At 30.6% G+C, this 17,644-nt stretch overlaps 2 protein-coding genes across 3 annotated transcripts; both read right to left on the bottom strand.

The window, feature by feature from the left end:
* Nucleotides 1-6,162: 6,162 nt before the first annotated feature.
* LOC108453351 (PHD finger protein ALFIN-LIKE 7-like) lies at nucleotides 6,163-11,315 on the bottom strand. The gene is made up of 5 exons (XM_017751403.2): nucleotides 10,764-11,315; nucleotides 10,615-10,647; nucleotides 8,799-9,027; nucleotides 6,757-6,883; nucleotides 6,163-6,662 (listed from the first exon to the last, which is right to left on the bottom strand). Exons 1-5 carry the CDS (start codon nucleotides 10,858-10,860, stop codon nucleotides 6,390-6,392), a joined length of 759 nt encoding a protein of 252 aa, XP_017606892.1. The 5' UTR covers nucleotides 10,861-11,315; the 3' UTR covers nucleotides 6,163-6,389.
* A 2,065-nt stretch (nucleotides 11,316-13,380) lies between these two features.
* Nucleotides 13,381-15,983, bottom strand: LOC108450308 (uncharacterized). 2 transcript variants are annotated; one of them, XM_017747872.2, is made up of 5 exons: nucleotides 15,442-15,983; nucleotides 15,044-15,323; nucleotides 14,494-14,652; nucleotides 14,239-14,388; nucleotides 13,381-13,658 (listed from the first exon to the last, which is right to left on the bottom strand). In XM_017747872.2, the coding sequence occupies exons 1-5, from the start codon at nucleotides 15,477-15,479 to the stop codon at nucleotides 13,548-13,550; spliced, it is 738 nt and encodes a 245-aa protein (XP_017603361.1). In that variant the 5' UTR covers nucleotides 15,480-15,983; the 3' UTR covers nucleotides 13,381-13,547. The 2 variants fall into 2 exon arrangements, with proteins under 2 accessions (XP_017603361.1, XP_052885102.1); XM_053029142.1 differs by having other exon boundaries at nucleotides 15,044-15,979.
* Between the last annotated feature and the right edge of the window lie 1,661 nt (nucleotides 15,984-17,644).

Here is a 17,644-nt window from a genome sequence, read left to right as displayed (position 1 = left end):
CAAAATTTGGGATGGAAATGAAGCTAATTCGTTTCCACCTACTAGTGCCATTAGAGAGACTTCCGTAAGGCCATGAAGAGTGGGTTCAAAGTTTTTACACGGATGCAATAGAAAGAAGCTTTGAGTGGGTTCTGATAAAATTTAACACTGAATTAAGCTTCATTGATCAAAGTAATCGACTCATGTTAAGTCTTTTAAAGAAAAATATTTGTTATTTACTTCCACAAATTTATAGATGGACTTCATTATTTGAAATGAAAAAACTTACTATTTGTATTTTGGCTTCTCTTAAATTAGATAAAGGGTCTACTGGGCGTTTAAGGGTGGTTTCGAATTTTGTGTGAATTTATATTATTCTTTAATAATTTTAAAGACAATATTTATATTTATTTAATACACTTAAGCTTTTCAAAACACAATTAATTATGAAAAGATACATTCTAACCCACAAATACTACCTATTAACAGGGCTAATCCTTTTGCCGTGAAGGGTAACTTTTTTTCTTCTCTTGTTAAAATTGGTAAGAGAACTTGAGATTAATAATTAATGTATATTTATAACGTGGACACATAAGAAAAAGAGAGTCTGAATTGAAACGCAATTCAAAAATAATTAAAACAGAAATTAAAATAATGCAAAAAAACAATTTAAAATATGAAAAAGTAAATCAAAAACAATTGCATAACAATTTGTATGAAGATATATTTATATTATATAATATAAAGATATAAGTGAATTATGGGGAATTGGGTCCTACCGACCGACCCACCCACTAACCACGTCCGGACAAGAGATTCCAAAATGGCAAACATGAAAGAAACCCAACGCACACGTTAATTTCTTGAGCATTGAGTTGAGTGTGTGAGACTGAGAACAAGCTAGCGAAAGAGAGGCTCTGGAATTGGGGGACCAAACCATCAAATCAAAGCCAACTGTACCCATCAAATCCCCACCCCTCCCTAATGCATACAATGTCCTGCCAAATATCTACCTCTCTACAGTTTCTTTATTTTTCTCATACCTTAACCATTATTTATTCACTTATTTGGCCACACCACTAACTTCGACTTCAATGATCATAAAAGCAAAGTACCCTTTTGCCCTCCATAAAAAATATGGGTAAGGTAGGGTTATAAGCCACCCAAATTGATGTTTCAGCAATTTTGTTATTATTAATGATTATGTATATGTATTATATAAAGTGGTAGTATATGTATCGACCATGATGCCCAAATGGAGAATGTGAGTGGATTCTTTCCAAGGCTCATTTGATGACTTATCTATCATGTACCTCATGTACTTGCACTTTTTGTATTTTGTGTGGACGGTGATGACTGTTGAAAAAGCTTTGATATTAGGTCATGTGGGCACAAGCTATCACATGCTGTTGCTATGGCACGGTTCATGATGCCCAAATTGGGCTATGAGTTTTTGTCATGAACCCAAGTGAAGTGGGGGTGGGGGAACTCTTGGATGAGCTCATCACCAGTTGAGGAAAAGGGGGTTGCTTAATCAAGGAAAAACCATACATTATCTTCATTTATTATACTTAAAAGGAGTTTTGATCTCGACCATGAGAATGATCATAATTTAAAAAAGAAAAAAGAAGAGATTTTACTCACTAAAACAATATATATTATATAAAAAAGCAATAGTAATTCCAAAATTCATAATTTCTCTTCTTCTTTTTTTGCTTTCGTACAACCTTGTAATAATTAACATGATCTTTTTTAAGTTGAATGGTTGGTTGGTGCCATCCAAATTAAAGTTGATATAGATAAACACACATGGACCAATAATAAAATGGGTAATAAACGGCCATTATTTTATATAGAGATGTGGTATTAAAATAATGGACCACTCAGAGCTAAAGTAGGAGGGAGGAGGGAGAGTCAAACCTGGGAGCATGGAAAATTCCAGTGAGGCTCATGGGTGTTTATAAAGAATCTTTCATTCCAAAATTCCAATATATATTTAGAAAATTGTAGATATTCTTGGACTGTAGTTCATGGTAGTTTCAAGTGCCGTCGGTGTGGGGAGGGGACATCTCCATACTTAAATTTTTTCCTTATCACCAAAATAAATTAAATAGAGATAGGATGGGCCAATCTGTATGGTAGGACGAGGAGAAGAAGATTGATTAGAGATTCTCCCACTTTCTTAAATTACTAAAAGAGATTTAAATTAGAAAAGGTAATGGAGGTAGTAGGCTTATTCTTCCCAACCTGTCAACAGGTCATATTTTCTTATTAAATATTAAGGGCCCAACCCAAGCAGTCAATCTGGGTTGTCATTACCTTTACCTTTCAATTTAAAAGCAAAGAAGCACTGTAATTTTCTTCAGCACATAACGGGACTTACCAACTTTCTCTTTTGTCGCTTTTTTAAACTTTCTATCCACAACTCCAAAAACAGCCACCCTCCACAACCAGACATGATGCCTTTCATAGTTTTATATATATTTGAGGTTCTGATATTTTTAATCATATTGTTTCCAATATTTAAATTTGTATTGTTTCTTAAAATACAACATTCAACAGATTATTAATATTTTTATATAATAATATTAATATATTCTTTTAATTAGATAGTATTTAGTTTTTCTTTTTTTCTTTTTAAATATTAGAATATTTGGATGAGTGAAAAGCGGAGATTTTTTTCTCATAATATTTTGTCCTGATCAATGAGGAAAACAGATTTGATTGTTTCGTCAAATCATTATCGATATATAATTTGTTTATTTGGCAGTAGCAGATCGTTAGCCATTTCACTGGATTTTGGCATTAAGTTGGGATTTAATTAAATTTTTTTAAATGTTAAGAGATATATTTAGAAGCTTAATGGCAAATTATAAATTTATTTTTAATTTTGAATAACCATTGAAAATTAAAATAAAAAGATGATATCAGTATAAGTTGTTAGTAAAAATGATAAATTTGAATCTTACTTGTTGAAAAGTTTTTCTTGGACTTTCTTGTTTTGACATGAATTAATCCTATTTGATCACATTCTGATTTTTTTTTAAAAACAATAATAACAAATTGCATACTATAATTCATTAAAGTATGTGGGTTTTATACAATGAATTATTTTTACAAAAAAAAAAAAAAAAAGGTCCCCTGAAGATGCATCATAGGTTCCAGGCGTAACACCCCATCAAAGTTGATTTTGATCCACCCTTTCATTAAGTGGTTCCCATTGAACAAGTCCCACTCCCTGTCGTATCTTATCATCCTTTTACCATGCTAAGTTCACTTTCTTAATCCAAGCACTAGAATGCATCACCACATCTAAAGAGTTGAAATTCTCAACATGAAAGAATACACAACTTCTATACATCCAAATTTGCCATCACATTATGCCAAAATGAATGCCCCATTCAATAGGTTTGTTTATTTCATCCCGCAATTCTATCTGACATAGTGATGGCTGCTAGTGACAGTTACGGGGGCAAGATGTTACGGGGACAGTCCTGTTAGTGTTTACTGTGTGAATATAAATATAATTGTTAATACACTTAGGTCAGCCCACACTAGATATTGTTTCAATCCAACCCACTCCACCCTCCGATAAATTAAATCTTGTGCACTCAAGTTCAAATGTTTATTTTATTTTATTTTTAAAATAAATTAAATTATTTATAAAACTCATATAATATACAGTTTAAAAGTTTCTCATTTAATAAATTTCAATTGAATTAGTACCTAATTGATTCGTGACATCAACTCAATTAAGGGCTCAAATAATAACATATGTAGATATAATGTTTCCACCAAATATCTTAAATTGCACATAAATCAATATAAGATTACTTGTACTGTAAATTGTATTAAAATTTATAACCTTAAAGTTAATTCTTGAAACTAAAGAAATTATTTTTCTCAAAGTGTTCTACTAAAGGCTAGTTTGACAATAATACTTTTAAAAAGTGTTATGAGAAAGTGTTTTGAAAAGTTTGGTTTAAAATTTGAGTATTTAGCATTCTTTGTCAAAAAGTACTTTTAAGAAATAAAATGTCCATTTTAGATATGTTATTATTAAGTAACAAATATGTATTTAAATAAAATTTAAATTAGTTAATATTATTATATTTTAGTAAGAATATAAAAATTTATTATAACTTATTGTTAATATTTTAATAAATGAAATATAAATTTTAAATATTTTAAGTAATAAATATTAATTACTTATAAAATTTAATTAGAATATATAAACTACATTTTAAATATTTAAATATAACTATTAAATATTTGTAATTAGTATTTAAAAAATATTTTTATTTTTAATTAATGATTTTAACACATTTTAATTAAGCACCACGAAAAAAAAGAGAAAGTACTATATTATTTAAAGGATGAAAAAGTAATTAAGCACATAAGAACATGCGCTTAATCTTCATTATATTGTGCTGAGATATATCCTCTTTGGATCACTTATATATACCTTAAAAGCATCATTGTTTTGAGACTTATTTTACAGTGAATTAAAATATGATACTTTGTATATATGATGACCTATCGTAAATCTACCAAGAGTAATTCTACCAAGTCAAATTCTCTCGTTGTGTCATATTCCATACTCTTAACACTATTCCTATTCTATGTATAACTATTTCGCATGCTTCATCAATATATGTGAATCTCTGTCCAATTACCAATGCCTCATCTTAGCAATACATTGTTTTGAAACAGTTTTAGAAACATGACTTTAAGCATAAGGATACAAATAAAGAAAAGGCCTTGCTCCGCCCTCGCTTGGCTTCTTGCTTATAATAACTTTGCAAGACCTCATTTGAAATTACAAGAAAAAGTTGCTGATAAAAAATGAAAAAGTCCTTTGATATTGTATTTTTTTTTTTATATTTCTCATATTTCATTCTACTATATCATTCATGTCCAATTTTTAGTAAATTATTGATACGAACAGTCTAACTCAATCTCAAGCTCATGATGGTAGTGGACTCAATTTCCCTCAAAGTCCAATCATGAAATTCAAATTTCAAAAATTGAAGTACAAAATTCAACCTAATTATACAAGATTTCGTGACCAAAATATTCCATAAGAAAGAGTTGAAGCTTCGAAATGGACTTTGGAGTTCATCAAAGATCAAGGACAAATTAAAGACCCAAAGTTTGTTCGTGTGAAAGATGTTAACAACCTTAAGCGTCAAACTTCAAGAAGCTCAATCAAGCGCACACACCTAGCCCATGTTATAATAAGTTGACTTGCGGTGCATTTTTGGAAGGGATCCGAACATTTCCGAGTTGAGATGTCTTCATAGTGACCGAAGAGCTCTCTTAGCTTTGAAATGTACTTTGAATCACTCGATTTTGAGTCCAAGAGCTCAAGTTAAGGTTGTTTTAGTAAAGACTGCACAAGCAAAATTTTTGGACGGAATTATTACAAAAAATTAAGAGTTTCAAGCTTAATTCTAGTTTAAAATCATATTGGGTTTGATTTTTAAAGCTTAATTTTAATTATATATGAGTGCAATATTGTATTTATTAGATTTTATATTATTATTATTTATTTATTCTAAATTTTAAGATATTTTTAGGTATTTTAAGGTTTTAGAAGTTTGTTATATCTTTCTTAATCAACAAGATACTACTTTTTGTTTTTATGCAATTAGCTAGTTTATATAAATTCTTCGCATTATACATTGAAGGCTGAAATAAAGTTTTGTAACTCTTTTAAGTTTTTGCTTTAGAGGTTGAATTCGAAGCTCTTCGAACGGCACCATAGACATATCTTTATTTTTTTTATTTTATTTTTAATTTGGTTTTTTTTTTCATTTCTGACATGTTCTTACCATTCGTTCTTTCAAATTAAGAAATCAAAGAAAAAAAAAAAAAAAACTCGTATTGGTTGCGTTGCCTCCAAAATCGCGTTGAGATTTGTCTTTCTTCTCAAAATTGATTGCTTCTTTTAAGCTTGTGCCTTAATTTTCCCTTGTTCTGGCACAATTTCTATTCTGATTACTTCTTTTCTAGATTTTAATTCAGTTCTTTTTGTGCTCAAGCAACTTGCTCCTATCAATTACCAATATCTAACAAAAGACTTTTGACCATTAATACGGATAATAGTTCCAATTGATACAATAAATAAGTAGTTTCCTTGTGTTCGTCGTGTTCGTGTATATGTATGCATAATAAAGTAAATATAGAAACCAGCATCAGATTAGAACACGATTGTCAATAAAAACTAAACAAAGCAGGAACAAAGAGTAGCAAAACATAAAATCCCATATGCAGTCATAAAATTCATTCATCAACTAAACGGACCAAGCTCTGTTTTACTTCTAAACTGTAACGAAAAAGGCTATAAAACCAACCTTGTCTGTTTCGTTTTAAATAGATTTAAAGTCCAATTTCTGAACCTACTACTTTCAAACTCTAGCCCTCTTGCTACTGCAGCTTGGGCACTTGTACTGCTTGATGTGCTCAGCCTTTGCAGGTGTAATCTTCACACATTTGCCATGGAACCATCTCTCACAGATATCGCAGCAAATCCAGAATTCATCTGTTCCATAGCTATCTCCACAAGCCCCACAAGTGGCACCCTGTTCATCATCTTCCTCCTCTTCTTCCCCACTCTCATCTTCATCCTTGGATGGTGGAGACATCTTTACCATCTTACTCTGGGGTTCAGATTGACGAGACTGCAAACACCAAGGATATGAATACGACATAAAATCAGAAGGGTGCATGCAAAAGGAAGAACAACACAGGAATTTGCGGTTAACTTTGTACCACCTTAGCACTTGATTTGCTTTTGCCACTACTGTTATGATTAGCAGATTGGTCCTTTGATTGCTTTACATTTCCAGTAACAACTTCGAATATGCTTGGAAGATCATTTATCATTAGAAAGAGTCTTTTCCTGCCAATAAAAAACATTAACATTAGCAATAGCAAAAACCTGTGATGAAGGACACTCCCCCACCCCCAAGACCCCTCACAGCTCTAGTCCCTTACGAGGAAAGCATGCATGTGATGCACATGTGACCTAATCCCGGGTTTAGGAGAAAAGCTGTATTTAGTCTTTCTTTTCTTTTATTCAACCTACATCCCTCATACTGGGTTGTGGGTACGTTCAATTTTTTCTATGTTTTTCCAAATATCTGGAGAGTCTTTGGAGTGGTCATACTCATATCCTCATACCCATCTCTAATATGTATCGGACATGAGAAGAGTTGGAGCAATATAGTATTCAACAAAAGGAAGTTGAGAGAAATGTGTTCTTAGTTCAATGATACAAGATTGCTCAACGAGAGAAACAACAATTATAGGGCTCAAATTAACAGATAGCAGATGAAGTGGTATTTTTCTACATATCCCCGGCAAACAGGACCTTTTCTTTTTCTCCCACAGCTGCCTCATTCTCGATGTTCATTTTTTTTTACCAAATACCACACCACTGCAACAATGAAACTAAGAGCTAATTTTGCTTCTCTCCCTAAATTCAAACTCACAAATCTTTGAGACAAACCCAAATCCCCAAATGTGTCAAATGTTCCCTCTTAAAGCAAGTCCTGTACTAAAAATATTAACCAATGTATATTCACAAGCCGATGAGCAGTCCATAACCTATGGACTGCTCATTGGTTGTGCAGGACATAACATTTTAAAATAAAATTAGAATAATAATTATAATAAAACACCATAGCAACATTCCTGATAGTGTAGACCAGAAAACATGTGACCATAATATTGGTAGCCAATGAATGAAAAACCGGACCGTTGAACCGGTTGGACATTTGGTTCAACCAGTTCAATTGATCGAACCAGCTGATTTAATTGGTTGCTGTTTCTATTAGTTGAACCAGCTGTTTCAACCACTAAGAAAATAAAAATAAGGAGGACAGAAATTAAAAATAATTAAGAAAAAATCATAAAAATCATAAAGTTTGAAAAGAATAAAAAAGTAAAGGATTTTTTTTTTAAATATAAAAAATTACACAAGAAAACAATAATGAAAAGGAATAAATTTCATTATTTTTGCACAAATTAATTTAAATGGGTTTAAAAGGCCAATTTTTGGTTTAAAAAAGACTATCTGGTTTACCAGTTTTTTTAACCGGTGTTTTCAGTTTCCGATTGGCTCCACAGTAGTCATGTTCAATCCATATGGTTTAACTGCTAGACCTACCACTTCAGCCAACTGATCTTTTTTTAACCATCGTTGGTAGCTTAGACACATGCATGTGACGAACTTCTAACAAGAGTGAAAACATTTAGGTCAATAATTCTATGGCATGCAAGACATATGTTAGGATTAAATAATAATAGTCAAACATCTCATTCAGCATTTTGGCATCCAGACTCAATGCTCAAACTGTTCTCTCAAACTCGGCAAGATACAAAATGAAAAAGGACAGTCACTTCTCGTTTGATTGTAAGGCACAAACAACTATGGCAAGTCAAAAAAATACTAATGGAAGTACCAGAATGGTCCCAAATTCATCTTACCAAACTTAAAACAAAAAAGTACATGAAGTTAAAAATAGAAATGAGGATTAAAATGAACTTTCTACAACTTTGTACGCGTAATATTGCTTCATTCTTTAATTTTATGCTTTGAATTTATGCTTTGAATGATTGACTGGTTAGATTGGTAATCTTCTATAAACTCGAAATAAACTCATTTTAAGAGAGAGAGGGTACTGTTCTTTCCATATTAGAATATCTCAAAGAGAATAATGCAGTTAGCACTAAATTCAACCATGATACGGCTGCATCTGAGCAGTGAAAACTGTGACTCAATGTGCCATAAAAGATGTGAAAAGCAAACACACCTCTCATTCTTGCCAAACCCGAACCGTGCACCAAAATAGAAAGCAACAGCAAGCAACCATGAATCACTGTGAACTGCAACCAAGGATAGCCAGTCCTTCTCCTGCATTCCATCTCTAGCAAAGTTTATGCCTAGTGCAGGTTCTGGAAGCTCAGGAGGCACCTCCTCAACAGGCAAGTTAACTTCCCATGTCTCATTTGGGAGTCCATACAAGCATAAGTTTTCCTTCTCTGCAGATAAATTTAATAAATTCGGGAAATAAATGTAAATTCATTTTTTTTTCCAAAGATACAAGTTTGCTGAAATAAATCACAAGGAACATACAGCACATTAAGTAATTAAGTCAAGCTAGAAACTTCTAGTATAGATTCAAAATTTCCTAATAATGTATAAAATATACACATGTAGGAACAGAGATGTTAAACTGAACCAATAGCTATAAACACCATATTGCAGTAGTATTTTTTAAAGTAGAATCAGAACCAAACTGCTCCTGAGAAATGATATTACATCCAAGATACAATATGCGTCTACATATAGAATGCAAATGTGACATATTGAAGCATAAAGCCTAGTTTCCATCTGTAAATGAAGAAAACTAGATATTCCATTTCCACTCTGACATTAAACAGCTCTACATTATAAGAATAACACAGAAACTCAAGCAAATGACAAGCCATCAAGGAATAAAACATAAATGAATTCGCAAGAAGTAGTTTTGAGTGACATTAAAGACAATTAGTCCACATAAAATACAAAGATAACCGTATTTCTATTCTTTTTGGCCACCTTTATATTTCCAATTGAATGAAGCCACTCTCAAATTAGATTAATAAAAAAATCTTGTAACTGTTAATGGACCTACACTTTGGAGTTTTACACAGGAGATGGACATTAACAAAATGGACCTACACTTTAGTACAGAAAATAACCAGAAGCATGTCAACATCATGAAAAGGCAAAGGCTATTAAGAAAAGGTTAGGCAAACGTTTGAAACATGCTTTTAGGCAGCTTTCCAAGTTTCAAACTTTCATGAAGCTGAGAATGAACACTTGACTGAAAAGGTTAATTTGAAAACCGTCAATCAAAATAGTAATGCAGGTTGTAAGTAGATTAAATAAAAACCTGACAGTACACTTGCAAGAAAGGTAACTCATTCATGTAACTTTTTTCCAAATTCTGTTCACCTCGCAGGCAAAGCAATTATACTGTAGCAAATAAACCACGATTATAAATCATCGAAAAGGCTAAAGGGGCTGATAGGATAAATGATCTAGAGGAACTAAAACCAGAAAGGTGAGAACTGACTAATACAAGGCTTGTCGCGATTGAAGTGAATTGAATTAGGAGCCATTTACTGTGTACTCCACGTAAAACATGAAGACAGAAAAAAGCATGAATTATTTATGGATTGATAAGGACAAAAAGGAAATCAAATTTAAAAAAGTAGGTAAAACTGAAAACTACAAATTGCAAATTCAATCGCCAGATATTACAGAATTTATCTGATCAAGCAGCCATCACGTATGAAAACAAAGTTTAACTGCTTCACTGAAATACATTTGACTGTGGATTTTTCTTTTTTTAGTTTTCACTAAAGAGTTTGCAGCTACGACATTCAGAAAATAAAAATATTAGCAAAATTTTGACTAGAAAAACGTAATAAAAAAAAAAAAAAACCCATTTCGCACAGATGTAGAAAAGTAACCCAAATGAAAGAAAGCAAACTCGAGAAAAGGAAAACAGACAGATACAGAGTCCACGGTGCAGCGTCAACTATGAGAATGAAAATATGTATAGAAAACAGCAAACCCACCAGGATCACACTGTTGGTAGAACTTGTCAACATCTGCCATAAAAAGCCCAAAATATGACAACAAAAACTAATTAATTGGATCCATCTGTAATTTTGAAATGGAAAATAAAAAAAGAAACCAAGAACGAAAGAAAGAAAAGGGAACGAACCAGTGGTGAGAGCCTTAATCAAGCCAGCACGTCTGCCTTTAAAGTCGTTGAAGACCTCTTCTACCGTTCTCGGTATCGGGTGTGGTATCCCTTCCATTTGTTTCTCTCAAATTCCCCTTCAAAGATTTCCCCCCACTAACCCAAAAATCCTTAATCTCTACCTATATATATATATGCAAATATTGAAATATTAAAGAAAAACAAAAAGGAGAAAAATACGTGGACAGAACTTTAGAATAGAATTTTGAGAGCAGCAAATCAGAAATTAAAGGGAAAAATGAATTAGGGTTTTCATTGTAGGGTTTGGTGGGATTGAGATTTGGGGAATTGGGGATTTACTTCAAATTATTATTTTATATAAAAATATACACTTTGTGAAAGAGAGAAGAAGACGGATAACGGAAACTAAAAGCCAATTTTAGACCAAAAGATTGAGGCCGGGGGGTTTTAAACTAGCTCCTTTGCCTTGGTTTTCTCTACTCTCTCTCTCTCTCTTTTCTTTCTTTCTTTTATTTTTAATAATAAAACGAAGCTAGGTTTTAAAGAATTTTATTTAATAAATTAATAGTTATGATGAACTCTTTATTTGAAAAGGGATAAAGAAGTTAAATTTGTCAAAAGGATTAATCGATAATAGTCCTTCAACTTTTAAGCAAATTTCATATTAATCACTAAATTTTAACATGTCTCAATTTGATCCTAATTACAATTTTTTTCTTTCAATTTGGTTCATTCCGTTAGAGTGGTTTTGTTAGCACAAATTGTGATACATGTCTCTTCTTTTTTTTTCTTTTTATCAAATAATATTGAGAGAAAAAAATTTGATAATTATTATATTAGATTTATTTAAGGATCTAATTATTCTCATAAATCCGATGACTCACCTAAAATATATTAGGTGAAAGTTGAACTTAAGTAAGATTTATAATTGATTTTTTTATTTAAATCACGTCTTAGGTAAGATTTTCTAGGAGGCCTGCCTGGTCTCGCTTGAATTAATATATATGCTATATATAAGTTTAAGTATAATTATTATATTTATAAATTAATAAATAAAACTATTAAGTCATTAAACCAACAATTCCTTTTTTTTTCTTTTTCTGGATTCATGTCATTGAATTACTGGGTTTTTTTTTTTTGTGTTTTTAACTTAAATGGATGGTTAATTGATTGGATTGTTTGTTGCTTTGAGTTTCTTTTATTTTATTTTAATTTTTATGATAAATTTCTTGAATCGAATTGAAGGATGACATATTTTACTTTATTATATTATGAAAATAAATTCAAATATTTTTATTCTTGAAGTTTTCATACTTGAAAAAAATTTAAGGCGTATTTCTCAAATCATCAATGTAATATTGGATGTAATCTTTTTTCGAACAAGATATTTAATATTTATAATACCCTAATAATTAAGGGTTAAAATATCGCCTATTAACAAATTAATGTAACTTGTGAGTTACACCAATTATTAGGAAATAATCAAGATAAAGTTATAGCTCTTAGCGTTGCAGATGGTCTAACAAGAAAAATGAAAGTAATTGATACAAAATCTTCTTTTTAAGTGTTTTAGACTTTTAGTCGGTGGCTTGTTAATATATGAAGAGAGTAATTTGGAAGCATACCAGCTTGCTAAAGTTGGAGCCAGAAGCCCTGATGAACAAACTAGGTTATATGCCTAATATTGTCTCATTATTATCTACTTAAGCTACTCTGTGCACTTATCATATTTCTTACATAACTTACCTGTGGTCTTGTCTCCTTTTTTCATATTTAATTTTATTTTTTAATTAATATATTAAATTATTATTTAAAATGATATTAAAAGATGTATGATAATTAAGACAATTCATGGATTTTATTTATTTATTTATTTATCTAATAGGTTTGAATTTTAATTATTATTAAGCATTTTTTAACAATGAAAGCAAACCCGTGTGCATGGGTAGCAATTATTATAATAATCATATTTATTTATCATGTTTGCTAAATAAAAATTATGCGGTACGATAATATTACATATATTAAAATAAAATTTAATAATAATTATTTAATGTGTACACATTTTATTTAGAATAAAAACCAAATAAATTGCACTGATTGGGATTGTTTTATATAAATTATATTTTTATAAATAATTTCATAAAAACACATTTGGTAAATCACATTTTAGGGTAGAAACTCATTGTCCATAAATGATTAATTCAAAACTACCATGAATCGGGTCTTATCGCACTCAGGACAAATATTTTGAAAATTGCAAATTTCTAACATGATAGACGAGGAGGCAACAAAACAACTCATGGAATGCCCAAATTAAGTTTACAAATTTGTGAGTCTTCTTATTACATTCAAGATTATGTGTATTTCAATTCACTGACTACATTAACTTTTCATAAAATTTTAAATTTATGAAATTCTAATTTGATATTATTATTCTCTAAATAATTAAGAAGACATGAATTTAAATGTACTTAAATATATGTTATAGTAGTTCAATTTAAAATTTTATTGAACACTTTTAATAAAATTTTCAGATTTTTATCAATAAAATTTTAGTTCAATTAGTATTGATATTATTGTCAATGTAAAAATATAATAAGTCTGACCCTTTAAATTTTCTCGTTAAATTATGCGCTTTGTCTCATCATATCATATAAATTTGAGTATATTAGAAAGTAAAACTGAGATATAATAACAGAGTAGCAAGTTGGAATTATATAATCGGCATCATATATAATAATAATAGCACTCTGTTCTTTCTTTCCACCACTAGCTATAGGATCAATGTGGTGCAGTGGTTTGAACCAATTTCCTAAGGTCTTCAATGATCATAACTAGCTTGGTGTTAAGCCGATTCACAAACCACTTGGGAAGCCATCCTGCAGGATCCAACTGCACATTACATCACAACTAACAAACATCAAATACCAGCATTTCCCAAATATATACTGGTCTTCAAAGAATAAAAGATAGTAGTAATTTTTCCAAGTTTCCTTTTTGTTGAATGCATAATATGTTATTTGGATTTGACGTTAAATGTCAAACATAAGTGCATATTTAATACATACGTGTTAATTTTTAAAGTTTCTTTTCATATATTTAAAGAATGTAAGTATGCAATATTTTTAGAAAAAAAAAATGTAATTTCAAGTAGTAATTGTCTTGACTCTACTGAAAACTTTATGTGTTCACAAATGAGAGATACACTAAACAAGTTAAGTGTTGTCTTTAGTCGAGAGTTTAGTCTCCCCATTGAATGAATCTATTAGTTCTTTCAATAGAGTCAAAAGATAAAACCATGAATGAGGACAATATCTAATTTATATGATGTACCTAATAACCAATAAACTTGTAAAATACTTTATAGAGTCGAAGCACGTTATATACTTAAAACTCAACCTGCATTATCTATATTAATAAAACAGAAAATGCAATAGTTAGTGAATCACTCGCGTGTATGTGTGTAAATTACCTGAACAACGTAAGTAACAATACAGGAGTTTATATCTTCAAGCTTTTCGACGACCCATCCTGATTGCAGCAAAAAGCCTCTAATTGCATTATTTTGCTGTGGAAGCAAACCTGCAGCAATTTCCTTGGGCAGTGAGGCCACTGCTACAACCTGCAAACTTAATTAATTCCCAATTAATCTGTGAACCAGTCTCAGTTTTGAATGTTCATTAATTAAAAATTTTAAAAGTAGAATAAAACTTATGTATATATATACCAAAGTGCCATCTTCCATGGTCTCACGTCGCTCGTACACTATGAATTCTCTTTTTCTAAACAAAGGCTTTGAGTTGTCTCCAAACCTAAGACGAATGATGCTCAAGTTATCTTCAAGATCTTTAATATATCTGCCTTCTACAAGCTCACTGTCCCATTGCTGTTCACACAACAATAAAATTATTAAATTTGAAGCAATAATATACTATATAGAGTCATAAAAAATATATAATAACCTCAATTTAGAGAAAGGATGAAAATATAGGAAACGGGAAGCCATTTTTTGGTTAAATAGTAAAAGTTAAAATATTTTTTTAACTTTTTTGTATTGTCTTCTGGATTAGTGTGAATCCTCTTGTAGGGGAAATCAGCCACATCACATATATTGGAGAATATATTCCAAATAAAACAATAGGCAGGGCAGTGCTTGCATTTGCAGACAAAATTTCCTTTTCCACCCAATAGAGACATCTAATCTAAACTAAACCAAATTAAAGAAAAAAATCAAAGGTTGAGCAATAATGTTGAGCATCCAGCAATTGAAGGATCACCTTGGCAGCATCTATGGCGTTGGCGACGGTTATGAACTGCTGGGGCGAGACAGATCTGAGGACCCAGCGGCTACGGAACATATGAAGCGATCCAGACCTGCGCTTCGATATCTCCACTCCGTTTTCAAGGGTCAGAACCTTCCATCCATCACTGCGATTCCCCAACTTGTCCGTCTCTGAAGCTGGTGAAACCGAGACCGAAGCCGACATTAACAACTCCTGTATGCAGCTTTCGCTTGCATATTGGACGTATCTTCTTAGTGAGTCGTCGCTGATGGACCTTTCGACAACAACAACAAAAAAAAAAAAAAAAAAAGAAGAAGAAATATATGAGACATATTGCATATAAATATGTATAGTTTCAAAACGGAAAGACGAGATATCAGTAGGGATTTTACCAAGATTGCTGGCCGCAAGCTGCAGGGCTGCTTTTCATTGGCAAGGTTTCCAAATTTTAATTTAGTTCCTTTTTTTGGTAATTGAAAGAATCAAACTAAGAGGTGGAGAAAGGCAGATGATGATATATACACGCAAAAATGAATTGATGTGAATTTGTTTGAAAAGTGAGGTATAGCTAGCATTGTTGAAATTTGAATGTTAGCAATCCACAAGGTTTTTTCCCTTAAAAGAAATGATTACGAAGGTAAGGTGAAGATTGTAAAATAATGGGGGAAGTGGGGAGAGGGTGATTGAAGCACATGATGAAGTGGCAGAAGAAGGTCCATGATTAGAGTGCACGCCTCTCTCTCTCTCTCTAAAAATAGATAAAAGAAGATTCTTTAGTGGCAGAACAGTAACAAGTAGCAAGGGGTTAGGGAAGACGATGCACATGGAGTGTTCGTAGCTTTTGGAAAAACAACATATAGAAATGAGAAACAGACTAAAAACCAATGGCAGGTCAATGGGGAGCTGGCTAGCTAATTAAAGAATGGTGGTCTTAACGAGTTTAAGGTGCAAGTTTAGTTATGCCTTGTATTATTTTCCAAGTCATAAGGGATGCTATAGATAATCAAATTAACTCGGAATTCATTTTCTTTTTTGAGTGTCTAAAACGCCTCTTGTTTGGTTGGAGTCAAGAAGGGGTCCCCAGTCACGTGACACTCCCGAGTTTTATGTTACCTATTCAAAACATCAATGGGACAAATTTGTCACAAGTCGTTTATGTGGGTGATAATCATTCCGCATGAATTTTCGAATAGTTGATAATAACTTTTTTAATTTATTTTATGGTTCTGAATATTATTTTTATAAATATTTTTAAATAATAATAGTATAGTATTTTAAAATTTTTATAAAAAATTTTAAATTATTTTTATTAATGTAAATATAAAATATTAATAAAATAAAAATCAATTAAATTTTAAGTAACCACAATTTTAATTTTCATTTCTTATATTATTTAAATATTTAAGTTCAGATAGATTTTTCATTTTTCAGTCAATTTTAATCTTTTATAAACTCTTATGAAAATCTATGTAAAATATTACAAATCACAAATAATTTAAAAATAATTTAAATTATAATCTTGAAAATAGCATTTGGAAAAAAATCACAAAGTTTAAAAATATAATCTTTAAAAGAAAAGATAAATTAATTCCAAAAAATTACTCTTTAGATAAACCCAAAAAAAAATTGAAAATCTACTCAAACCATGATCACCGATGCACCCATCAAACCCAATAATTAATTTTAAAAAGTGAAAATTTTCATTATTTTCTTCAAGGTGGATGTTAAAATAGATAAGTACATAAATATTTTGAACAATTATTAACTTTAAACTTAAAAGTAATAAAGGTGGACTACTTTTTGAATAGTGAGTGAGAAGAACCTTTTACAAGACAGTGGAGATCCTTTTCAAATCAATCAATGAGAGTATCCAAAATTAGCTATCATATTTAATCTAAAGTGAGTGTATATATTAGCGAATCAATACGCAGAATCATTTTCCTTTTCATCTATCCCTATATATACCTAGATTTATACTATCCATATGTAGAATATGAATTTATTATCAATATTAAACAAAATTTAATAATTAAGAGTAAAAATATTTTTACAGGAGACATCCAAAATTTGTAGGACTTTGTTAATATTTATTCGAATTTTGTTTAAAATATAGGGATTAAATTTTAAATTTATGTATACTTATTACGTTACAATTTTTAATTTGGCTTTTTCTAATAAATATAATGCTATTACAATTTATGTTTAAGTTATCTATGTGATAAATACGTATATACATCTTTTAAAATTTGACCCACATATTATAAATATACTTTACACCATTTTTAAATTAACATTTAATACCCAATATAAGCACTAAGCTAATGGAAGTGCCTAACTAATTCAATACTAATATTGTGAGGACTTTCAAATAATGAATTTTGTAATGTAATATGATATTTAACACCTAAGTTGATATTAAGCTAATGGAATGGCCTAATTGATACAATCTTAACGCTTTAAGGACTCAATAAAAATGTTTTAAAGTTTTGAAACAAATTTAAAATTTAACCCCTAATTTGAGGGTATTTGGTGAAACTAACCCTTTTTTTTTAATAAAAGGAAGATTTTTTTATGTAAAATTTTAATTATATTTAC

Source organism: Gossypium arboreum, chromosome 5 (genome assembly GCF_025698485.1).
Source record: "Gossypium arboreum isolate Shixiya-1 chromosome 5, ASM2569848v2, whole genome shotgun sequence".
Lineage (NCBI taxonomy): Eukaryota > Viridiplantae > Streptophyta > Magnoliopsida > Malvales > Malvaceae > Gossypium > Gossypium arboreum.
Note: the sequence above shows the minus strand (reverse complement) of the source record. Positions and strands in the feature narration are given on the sequence as shown.

Coding starts and splice junctions, on each gene's coding strand:
- LOC108453351 (XM_017751403.2), bottom strand. CDS start 10,860: ATGGAAGGGATACCACACCCGATACCGAGAACGGTAGAAGAGGTCTTC. Junction 10,648..10,763: donor GATTAAGGCTCTCACCACTG/GTTCGTTCCCTT, acceptor TTTTTATGGCAG/ATGTTGACAAGTTCTACCAA. Junction 9,028..10,614: donor CTACCAACAGTGTGATCCTG/GTGGGTTTGCTG, acceptor ATTTATCTGCAG/AGAAGGAAAACTTATGCTTG.
- LOC108450308 (XM_053029142.1), bottom strand. CDS start 15,388: ATGCAATATGTCTCATATATTTCTTCTTCTTTTTTTTTTTTTTTTTTT. Junction 14,389..14,493: donor CCATGGAAGATGGCACTTTG/GTATATATATAC, acceptor TTAAGTTTGCAG/GTTGTAGCAGTGGCCTCACT. Junction 13,659..14,238: donor TTGTTACTTACGTTGTTCAG/GTAATTTACACA, acceptor TGTAATGTGCAG/TTGGATCCTGCAGGATGGCT.